This window comes from Perca fluviatilis, chromosome 11 (assembly GCF_010015445.1).
Source record: "Perca fluviatilis chromosome 11, GENO_Pfluv_1.0, whole genome shotgun sequence".
Lineage (NCBI taxonomy): Eukaryota > Metazoa > Chordata > Actinopteri > Perciformes > Percidae > Perca > Perca fluviatilis.
Window position 1 is genome coordinate 23,777,461 of NC_053122.1, and position 11,710 is coordinate 23,789,170.

The following is an 11,710-nucleotide window of genomic DNA, read 5'->3' on the forward strand; positions in this document are numbered from 1 at the left end:
ACTGATCTCACCCTACTGTCAGTTTTGACTTGCTAATAACTGGCTTTTAACAGTTCATCACTGCAGACAAAGCAAACAAGAAGTGTTTTGAGTTATTTTCTTGATTCATACATGCAGAGGGTTTTTGTCTGAAAGCGCTGACACTACTTCAGAAGCAGATTTAAGGGCCCTTATCTGCCTCTCTGAGATAGTCTTTCCACTGCCAGGCAGCTAGGCTAAGTGCTGACCTCTGCTAACACTCATGCTCTCGCTCCACAGTGCTAAATGCTACCTGTGGTGTCACATCTGCCCGGGAAATGATCCAAAACTGCAGCACCCCTTGTCTCTATAGGCCCCAAGGAATTATCAGCAAAAGTCCCAAGAGGCCGCCTGCCTGCCTATTTCTGCCCCTCCAACACACACTCTGACACACACGCAGAAAGAGTAGATAGCACACACACCACGCTGACGATTGCCAGCATGAGGCGGTTTGATTTTGCAGCCACAAAAACAACTCTTTGTGTGGCTAAATTTATCATCGCTTTCCGCCACAGTATTTGTGTCTTTCTCTACAGTTCGATATCTCTTCTCTTCTCTCTTTTTCTCTCCGGGTGTGTGTCTGCATTGTTCTTTGTCTGCGCCTTTCCTTCCACTGAAGGTGCCGAGGTTACCAAGGCTCATCTGTGGCCCCTTTGTCTCTCACGGCAACAGCAAGGTTTATTAACATAAATTAGAATAGCTCACGAGAGAGTACCTTGTCGCTATGCGTTACCCACGGCAACCTCTACTCCACTCTCAATCCACCTGAGTGTGTGTGTGTGTGTGTGTGTGTGTGTGTGTGTGTGTGTGTGTGTGTGTGTGTGTGTGTGTGTGCATGTGTGTGTTTGTGTATGAAATAAAGAAAGAGAGAAAGGAGAGAGAGAGCACACACTCCCCTGCATCTAAATGTGAAACTACTCTGAAACGAGGGAGACACATACACACCCATCTCTCCCCTGTCCTGATTAAAATAAATGGTGCTATCTGCACTGCATGACTCACTACACCATGGCATTACTATCAGTAATTGAAACATCCAATCACTACTGAGCCATCAGCCTCACTGCTCTTCCCCATCTGACTTTGTGGCACCTGATTGAACATCCCACTGTATGGGAAGTCATACAGGATATTCCTACGAGTTTATATGAAAACAAAATGCTGGAGCAGCAGAAATACTGCATCATCGAAGGTGCAATTCTTGTTTTTTTTCTTGCGCAATATGTGTCTGAATGTGTCTGCATGTGCAGGATATATTTAAATGTGCACGTATGTATTTGTGTGTCCCACTCAACATCCTAAGCAGAGATCCAGGGAGAGTCGGGAACCTTTATTGATTGGTGTTGATTCCATCTGGGCAGCGAGCAGCGACTGACAGTGGATCTAAGCCACTGCGAAAGGCAACCATTAATCTTGGTCCTGTTTAAGCAGCATGTATTAATTTATGTCATTTTTACTAAGTCAGCCAGGGAAGAGCGCTTGCCATTTTACGTTTGACTGTTCATCGAAGTGTGTGTGTGTGTGTGTGTGTGTGTGTGTTTGTGTGTGTGTGTGTGTGTGTGTGTGTGTGTGTGTGTGTGTGTGTGTGAGTGTATGTATATGTATATTGTGTGTGTGTGTGTGTGTGTGTGTGTGTGTGTGTGTGTGTGTGGGGGTGGGGGGAATTATTTGTACAACCCCAGCATGCTGCCAACATGCCACTTACATCGTAGTGGCAAAGTGCCAGAGAAATGAGATCCCACACTTTGAATTAAAGGTTCTATTTCATATGTGCTCCGCCCTCTAACAGGCTTCACTATTGGTTTATCCTCATGAGGCTTCGCCTCGGCACCTGAGAAAAGATCTTTGCGCTCACCGCCCAATCAGGGGGTAGCACATCCGCCCTAGCCAGTGGGACATGAACAACCTATTAGCGGCTGAAGAGTGTGGAATAGTGGCCATCACACCGAGGAAGAGTGACCATCACACACCAACGTCCTCTTATTTGCCTCACCTCAGTAATAGTAAGTATGAAGTAAGTATAAACAGTTAGGCTACATACAGACAGCTTTCGTTTTAGGTAATTCACTATTAGCTAAACAAGCGCGCTGTGGTTGTATAAAACAACAACTGCAGACAAAGGAGGAACAAATATCGCTTTTCTACTTTTTAGTCAAGTTGTTTCAAAACCTTTACTTCACCTGGTTTACTGTTTCCACTGTGTGTGTGTGTGTGTGTGTGTGTGTGTGTGTGTGTGTGTGTGTGTGTGTGTGTGTGTGTGTGTGTGTGTGTTGGACCTGAGCCCCGCCCTCAGTCAAACACGCTAGCGTGTCCATAAATGACAAAAAGTGGTAGAGAACTCTCAGCATAGTTTCTTTTCTTTTCATTTGGCTAAGGCGCTGTGAAGAAACACTAAGTGTTATAATGATAGAGAAAACCCTGCGTCCAGGTAACTACTATTTATCAACTGCCAGGGCAACCAACTCCATCAAAGCACTTAAGAAAATCTGAATGTATGAGATACATTTTTGATATAATAAAGGACATGTCTCCTATATCAAACAGAGAGGGGAGGAGACATGGTGTGCATGTAAGCAAACAGATTTAATACGATGAAAAATGAAAAACTAAACTGTGTTATTCAGAGATAGTTGGAGTACACAGTTGGAGCCCCATGAACATATCAGTAATAAGATATGAAGGTGTTTCAACGTCAACAATATGAGGATATACGCCTTCACCGGTCCTACTGCGTGAGGCAATTCCACCAGACTGTAGAAAATCCAATCATATCCAAACAGCACCAATAAGAAAAACAATGGCTGAGGCAATTGCAACTGCAATAATGTCACCAGAGCTGTTTTGTAGACACTAAAAGCTGCTCCAGAGACAAACATCTGATAAAAAAGAAACTCCACTCCGCCATAGAGCAAATTTCCTCTCTAAAGCAATTTTATATTCGATAAGTGGGAAGACATTCTTAGCGTAATGGATTTGAATATGATCTCTGTCAGAAAACTAAGAACACAGCCCTGTATAAAAGCCTGGTTTGCAGAATGGCCAGTACTGCTGCATCAGATAACCAGATTGAGAAGTTCAGGAAACAAACTATAGATAAAGATGCAATGCATTCATATTTCTGTTGAATAGGTGAACTGATAGATGTCTGTTTCTCTGTTTTCCCTTCTTGCTGTTTTCATGAAGGCGAAATGTGAGAAATGCACATGTAGGGGAAAATAGTTACCTTTTCATTTGTTTAAAGGACGAAAGAGGTAGAAAATAGCTGTCACAATTGCCCTAAAAAAAAAAAAAAAACACAAAATACACCTAGCAACATAGCTATGCTCTCACAAACACACACACACACACACACTCCCTCTCCATACGTTGACACACAGAATATGACCATACTACAGCCAGATCTGTTATCGTGGCTAATTACAACTCCCACCTCAGATATACAGGGCTGTAATTAGCCTCTTAAAACATGATTAACATGTCTCAATTAAGCCAGTCAACATTTGCATAATATATTAGCTGTCCTAATTGCAAGTGAGTTTATATCAGAGGACAGGGAACAGCAAAAATACACGCTGTTGCTTCTGAAGTGCACTGATAATGTAGTAAATATAAATATGGATATAGAGGAAATGCCAGTGGGTAAAATGGAATACAGTCTATTTATGTTTTATATAACTCACTTTAAAAGCAAAGATAAACTCACGATCAGCACATTGCCGCTACTCACAATAATATATTACATGTTTATTATTATTCACTAAGAGGAGAGTTTCTGGTAAGTGGAGGAATAGTTTCCTATAAACTCGCAAATCAAAGCCCAGCAACATTTTCTCAGGAAAACTTTGCACTCGTTTTGAAGTTATTTATTTGAAGTAATTTATGAGAGAACAGACAGAGTCCTGTTCAGCCTTATTTCCGTGGAAACTAAAACATGGGGGGATAAACTGCTGCTTCGGCACTTCCAAGCCAGGGACAGATATACAGTCTCCCAGCTAGCGCGGGGAAACCAAGGACATAGCCATTAGTTTCAGGACAGCGCCACATTGGAGACTAATGCCTCCATCTGTCACTGGAGATGAGAGGAGAGTAACAAAGAGAGGCAACACTAACCCCTGAACTCATCATGGACAGCCATGTCAATTAAATGCTGAAAAACAGCAGCACTGGGAGCCATAGTGACCAGTCCATCCACTGCTTCATGGGAGCTCAACTAGTACTTCTGTCAACGTTTAATCTTCATGTTATAGGAAATACCATAAATAGTAATTTGACATTTTATCACCATGCATCTTTAGATTTATTTCAAGCCAACCTACTATAGCTGAAACACTCAGTTGATTAACGGATTAGTTCATTGTCACACAAAAAAAAATCTGCAATTTAATTGATTAATCATTTCAGTCGTTTCTGAAGCAAAATGCCAAACCTTTGTTGCTTCCAGCCACTCTGATGTGAGGATTTGCTGCTTTTCTCTGTTTTATATTATTGTAAATTGAATATCTGGACTGCTGGTCAGACAAAACAAGACATTCGAAGACGTCACTTTGGTCTTTTGTTTTAAGATTAAACACTAAATTATTAACAAAGTAGTGTGCAGAATAATCGATAATAAAATAAGACAGTTATCAAAAGAAAAACTTTGCTTTGTGCTAATGATGAAAACTACTTCTCCCAAGATTCCTGGCAGGAGCCTTTAAAGTGACCAGACCAAAACCGTGTGAATATTTAAAATGAATGTGTGTACATGTCTAATTAGCAGGGCAACAGGAGCGACTGATTCAGCAGGTCTCCAGCTTTGATAAGTTCAAGCGATGTAATGCATTATCCGTCTGATCACATTAGTCATGCAGGAGCTCTCCATCTGACCCGAGCCTGCATGGGGGTAGTGAGGCTGCTGACACACGCAACAGTCCCAGGCCCGCCGATAGAGAGACACAGAGTGGGAGAGAGAGAGGAAGAGAGTTGGCCTGAAATCTGACACCCAGAAACACTGACTTGGTGTCTGGCTTCTCTTACTTAGTCAACCTGGACGTGCCAGCTTCCCTCGCCGTAATGGTTCCACACAAACAAAGACGTACTCAAACTCTTTTCATAGGATGTGAAGCAAGGACAGGAAAACAAATTCTAAGTGCTTCTCAGGAACTATAGAAACAATGATGATAGTTAGTTTTTTTTAAGTACAGAGGGGCCAGTAGTCAGAGCAAACATGAAATACAACACTGGCGGCCAAAAGGAACGTCTGTAAGTGGTAACACAAACCTCCGCCGTTGGTTTTCCATAAGCCAGCATGTGAACCTGAGCTTGTTTAAGCTTGCTAAATACTCTCCCTCCGTGACACGGGCCCGACCCTGGCACAAATATACAAGGATTCGGGTGGGGTCATCAGTTAAGGCCTGCTCTGTCGGCTATTGGCATGCACTCCCGCCTTGTTTGTCAGCTGCTTGCCAGGGGACACCTCGCTGCTGCAATGTCCCATGTTGCTGCTGTCAACACTCACACAGCACTGATATACCATGAAGAGGTATACATGCAACACAAGTGAATAACTGCATGCAACAAATGATATATGATCTTAAGAAATGTCTCCTCTCTTCAGTAAAAGGTCGAGGAGAAGGGCTGCTTCAAATCTGAACTGCTCCACTCATGTTCTCCTGCTCGCACTTCTTTTCAAAGACACTCTGCAATGTAAAAAGCAAGGAGAAGCTGACTCTTTATAAAGAATATAAAAAAGACCTGACAAATTACAGGCTGTACTTCGCTCGCATACACTGCACTCAGCACATTTGGCTGTAAATGCCATGGTGAAGGTTTGAGTCATTTTCTCTGTCACTGCAGTGAAAGGATTTTCAGTTTCATCTGCACAAACCTCCTATGGGCGAAGATGAGCCGCAGCTCAGCTCTTCAAACATAGACAGGGAGGACACAGTAAGGCAGCCATTAAGGCTCCATTCTCTCATAAATTGTTTGGGTTATTCTTAACTTTTAAAAGGCTTTTCTGGCTTCATCAAAACAACGCAGCTGTTTAGGGCTTGCTGATTTGTGGTTTGGAGCATGTTTTTCAAAAACACTTTGAGTAAAAATAGCTGATTCAATCCATAAAGAAGAGAGAATAAAAATGTTGAAATATGTTCATTTCCAAACTTGGTCCTAATTTGCAGGCCGAGGGGAGCCTCTGTCTCGTCAGAAGCTCTGTGAAATCCCGGGTTGCCAAGAACGGTGGGAAGAGAGGAGAGGCAGGGGGAAAAGCCAGGAAAAGGTCCAAGTCACTTTGTTCTTCTTTTTGGAAACGAACTCTGGTTGAACCCAGGGAGACGCCAGACAGTTTACAAAGAGCCAGGCATTACTCTCTCACTTTTTTAAGCCTTGCAATTTAGAAACAGGGCCCCAACCTACTGTAGCTTCCTCCTCACAGACAGCACTCTTTAACCTTTAAATTTGGCGAACAAGTGTCTGCTGGCTTCTTCTACTTTTTTTTGTTTTGAAAAACCTGCGCCAAACTCTGACTCATACAAATGAAATGTCGGTGAATAAGAGTTCATGTAAAATTAAGGAAAATGGTTTTGCCTCCATACTAGCCCTATTTCTAACTGTCATGGCAGTGAATGCAACCGACGAGACAAAGTGGCAAGGCTCTCTCAATAACCTCAGCGACAGCTTCAAAGTGGTGTTCACAGATAAGGTTGTATTTGATATTTCCTCCATTGAAAAGCCACCTCTTAAACAGCGCTCTGCCACATCCTTTCAGAGAATATTCCAAGGCTTTCATCATGTTAATGCCTGTTCTTTTAATCTGCTGTTAAGTGAGTAATAATTCACACATTCCTTTTCATGACTTTGACCCTTGTTGCAAACATAAACAGAAAATCCCTCTGACCTGCCTTTGCATTTTAAAACAGCTCACTTAGCAAACACCATCAAACTCGGCCAAGGAAAACAGACAGAGAGAGGAGTGAGAAAGCCCAAATGTCGGCATGAAAACACTCCTGTCCAATGACGGCACCTCATCTGGGGCCTGTGCTGTTCACATGCATGGTGTGTGATGTTTGTCAGGGAAAATGTGTCATAAATCATAAGAAAAATATATTTGTTTTATGCCAAATAAATGTAAAGTGGTTTGAGAGAGGAATGATGACCATGATCTAAATTCTTTAAAAAAAAAAAAAAAAACTTCAACAATAAAATATTTGGTTTGCAAAATAAAGAAAAGAAGACACACTAGGAATACGCTTTTGACCATAACATTGACAATATTCTCATCAGTATCAATAAGTGCAGGCAAAATAAAACCAATCCAGCAAACAAAATAAATAAAAACAACGTACCTGTTTTCTCCTTTATTTCACACAAGACGTTGAAGAGAGCAGGTTTCATTCTGTGGCAGTTCAGTGCATGTTTCCTAAAAAGAGGACAGGACATCCCTTTCCAGATCAATATTCTAACAAGTGGCAATAGTAACAAAGCCACTTAAAAGAGAGGGGCATTCTTAAATCACAAACTATCATTATGAGCATGATATTTTTCCCCCAGATTCTCCTGCTGTTTTGACTGTAATAAGCAGGCTAATTTATAAAACATCCAGGAGCCAAAGCAAAGAAAAATATGAATATTTGGACTGAATCCATAACCTTTGGGATACATAAAGTTGTTTGAATTGAATTATTTTTGTCACATAAATACACAATTAGAGAATTAAAAACCTTTCCTTGCAACATATGCAGCAAAATCCACCCAGTTACACTACACCTGGAACATGCCTCAAATGTATTTTGCATTATATTTTGATCACTACTGGTCTGCAACATGTTATAAGATTACACCGTAAGCTCCTCTGTAACAATGTAGAAGTGTCTGAGAAACTAGCGTGATAACTGCTGCAGCAGATCATCCTAATCTACATTAACCATACAATAATTAACAGTTTTAAAAACAAATATTAACCCAAAAGTTGTTTCAAATAATCAAATATGAATCGTGACAAGTTTTTTGGGGGTCTCATTTTTTTTTTTTTTTCGCTTTCGCGCAGTCACGGCACTTCATTGGACGTAATTGCATTCATTTAGAAGCGCAAAACACAATATTATTATCTCCCCCCCTCGCAACCTCAACAGCATTGGCTAATATTTCCGCTCTCAGATTAATAACACGGGTGTGTTTTTTTTTTGTATAGCCTCACCTCGCCTGTGCTTCGTCTAAGCTTTGGTCTGTGATGGTCATTATTTGCTGTAATATGTCTCCGATGTCCTGCTTTCTTCCCTCTCCGTCCGTCCCCGCCGTGCCATCCTGCATATGCTGCGCCAGGCCAGGGTGTCCGGCCATGCCTACCCCGTGGGAGTGCATCAACCGAGGCTGCTCGTCCATCCTTGACCACGGTCCCTGCTGCCTCGCCTCCAACTTTTTAATTTTTTAATATCAAGAGGGGGGGGGGAAAGAAGAGAAAATATCCTCGGAAATTCCTCTGCGTCTCTCTCAGCCCCGACACTCCTCCTTTTTCCTTGGTAAGCTTTTCTGGATTTGGGAGGAGGGAGACTGACAAACCCTCTCTCTGCTCTCTCTCTCTTTTTTTCTCTTTTTTTTTTTTTTTTTTTTTTTTTTTTTTTTTTTTTTTTTTTTTTCTCTCTCTCTCTCTCTCGGTGTCTCTCCCAGCTGGTTTAGGTGAAATCTGATCTGAATCGCTGCTTTTGGCTTTGGCCACTCCTGCACCGCTACTGTAGGGAAGAAAGAAAAAAACAGGATTGAACACTAAAGGCTCCTTAACTGATTAAAAGTGGAGCGCGTTGAGCTCCTCTTATGAAACCTCCGATTTAGCCTGCACTCGAGAGCTTGCTGCGCTAAAAAGCGCTAAAGACTCAACTTGCCTTTCAAGGTTTTGGATACAAAGTAACCATCAACTGTTATTGTTTCGCTTATGTCTGGTAACTGACTCATAATCAGAGTATGGATGGAAAGCCTCCGCCCCTCGAACCACGATTGGAGAAGAAGGAGCGCGCAAGTCCCACCTCGGTCCTCTCCGAAAACGTCAATCATCCTCCTCGGGAAGGTGGGACACTGTAATAAACATAAAGAGATGTGACCGGACCGGGTGGCTATACAGTGATGGATAGAGAGTGAATATGGAGCCTAATAAATAATTGTGAGTGGCAGTGAAGCTCTGACCCAACAGGACCGCATGGTGGTGCTTGTAGAAGACACTTTGTCACCCTGACTATATATTTTCCAGCTGAATATTTACATCCTTGTAATCAGTCAAAGGAATAATAAATCAAGATGAATTTATTAGTTTGTGGGGAGCACTTTTACAAGCCTTTTGTTGTAACACAGGGCCACAACAGTTGTTATAGCAAATGTACTGATGGCCCGGTAATTTAAACATCCTGAACTATTTTGATAATTCATTGAAGGGCAACCTCTCCACATTTAACACATCAAAGTCTGTTGGAGAGCACTACTGTATGTGTGGGGGAAAAAAAAGGTGTATAATAAAGCCGAAAGGGAGTTGTGCAAAATCTTACAAATCACCCCAAGTGATGTCACTTGAGTCAGTCTCGGTTTGGTCTGAAGAAGTTTGAAAATGAAAACAAAAATCAGAAAGAAGTGAGCTTACCAGACCTTTGTAGCTCCCCATCTCTGCTTGGAGATACATTAGTCACTACTATCGTAGTCTATATTGACGATGTTTCACTTCAGGGATTGTTCAGGTGCCGCCGAAAATTCCACCGGATGTCCCTCATTTCAGCCGGATGTCCGTCACCTTCGGCTTTCTTCGTGTTGACATTCTAAACTCCGGTTGATTTATGAGGACTATGGTTAACCTTTTCTCAGATATCTGCAGGGTAAATCCAGAGAGCTAGCTAGACTATCTGTCCAATCTGAGTTTTCTGTTGCACGACTAAAACAAGTTCCTTCCCGAGGCTATTTTGCAGAGGCATCGTTGCTCCATCTGGCGCTTAGCACCGCCCTAGACGATTGTGATTGGTTTAAAGAAATGCCAATAAACCAGAGCACATTTTTCTCCGATCCCAGAATGTTGTGTGGACTAGCCAGACCCTCCTCCGCAGCGCTGTGGAGGAGGAGGGCAATGCGAGACTACTACTATCGTAACACACTCAAATCTCCGACCAGGTTGCTTGTGGGTTATGTAAGCGCTAGGTTTTGACAAGGAAGAATGCGTAGAATACAAAAAAAACGACGATATCTTTGATTCTGCTGCATCAATTTTGACCATTTAAAAAAAATTCTAACTCCATCGTAACTCAGACAATGTTATCGAAGTGCAATGCTAAATCGGCAGAGTACTCTTTTAAACATTTTTCATGCAAAAATGGCAATAATTCACCAGTTAAAGCTCAAGTCTGAATATTTTCAGGTTTTCTTCTTTAACGTTTTTTTTTATAGACCAAACAATTAAAACAAAAAAAATCTGCAATTAATCAATAATGAATATGAAATAAAAAAATTTAAACAAATTAGACCTGTGTTTAAACTGCAATTTGCATCAAACATGTTATATTTGTTATTTGTTATTGAATGCAAATTATCCTCCATTAACACCTAAAAAAATCTAAATCATAGTATGGATATGCTGCAGTTCTGTGCCTCAGAGTCTGGTCTCTGTTATATCCAAATGCTTCCTTCCCTTCTTTTACTGGCCGGACAGAAATCGATCAGTCAGTTTTCTCATTACGTGCTGAATAGGGAGGTAGGGCAGTAATTGTCACAAGGGGCAGGGTGAGGTTGAGGGTAGTGGTGGTGATAATGTCTGACACTAAGGAGCTGCAAGACTGCACAGTACAGCCCTGAAATGGAAGTCTTCAGTCCAACAGCCATTCGGCTTTATTTTATACCCTATTTAACAGGGTCATAATGACAGAGAATTATCTTTGTGTTGTAGACCTTAAAGGAGATGGTTGTTCAGTTAAAAACATGCATACAATGGGAAAAGAATATTCATCAGACATGACAAATATCATAATTTATTATTCTTATATGTTTGACTCAATAATTTGTCTATAAAACAACAAATATAACACCACAATATGATGTGAGGTTGATTCTTCAAATCCCGATCCATACCTCCCACACATCAGTCTTCTTAGGGCAGATTTAAAAATCAAGGGCTCCATTGATTAGTGTGAAATATGATCTAAAGAGCTCATTTTCTTTGCTCTAAATTCAAATTTATTCCACTGTAAGCCAATAGACAGAAATTACCTTAATGCTCATGGATGCTTTGGGAAAGTAAACTCTGAATAGAATAAATGAGACCTTGGTTGTGGCTCTGACGGCTGTATTTCAGAAAAAGCAGTATTTGCAGCCTTAATGAAAGAGAAAAAAATCATCTGACATTGCATATTTTCCCTCCATTAAAACCAAATGTGTTGTTGCAGCATTAATAATCCTGCAAATAAGTGGGACTTGATTATAATTGCAAATATATTTTGATGTAAAAATATTCTTATAAATAGATGTTTTTCTCCAGAAGTTGCAGAGTTGTTTTTCAGAGACTTATAAATGTTAATGCCAAGCATGTTGGAATTCCCAAAAGAAATGTGAACTAGTTGAGTTTGTTGAGCTGTGGTGTGTTTACCATCATCCAGTGAGGCTGCTCTGATAAATATGGAAGAAGACAGAATACACCATGGATTATAATACATTTGAGATTGGAAAATGGCTGCTTTTATCTTAATTTTTCACA

At 41.1% G+C, this 11,710-nt stretch overlaps 1 protein-coding gene across 4 annotated transcripts in view; it reads right to left on the reverse strand.

Moving 5' to 3' along the window:
* LOC120568659 (pre-B-cell leukemia transcription factor 1) overlaps positions 1 to 8,581 on the reverse strand; it is a 49,064-nt gene extending 40,483 nt beyond the window's left edge. For all 4 annotated transcript variants that reach the window (XM_039816315.1, XM_039816313.1, XM_039816314.1 and 1 more), the window contains exons 1-2: positions 8,192 to 8,581; positions 7,341 to 7,414 (exon numbers count right to left, since the gene is read on the reverse strand). In XM_039816315.1, coding sequence (XP_039672249.1) covers positions 7,341 to 7,414; positions 8,192 to 8,376 — 259 coding nt within the window. In that variant the 5' untranslated portion in view covers positions 8,377 to 8,581. The remainder of the gene's footprint in view (positions 1 to 7,340; positions 7,415 to 8,191) is intronic.
* Between the last annotated feature and the right edge of the window lie 3,129 nt (positions 8,582 to 11,710).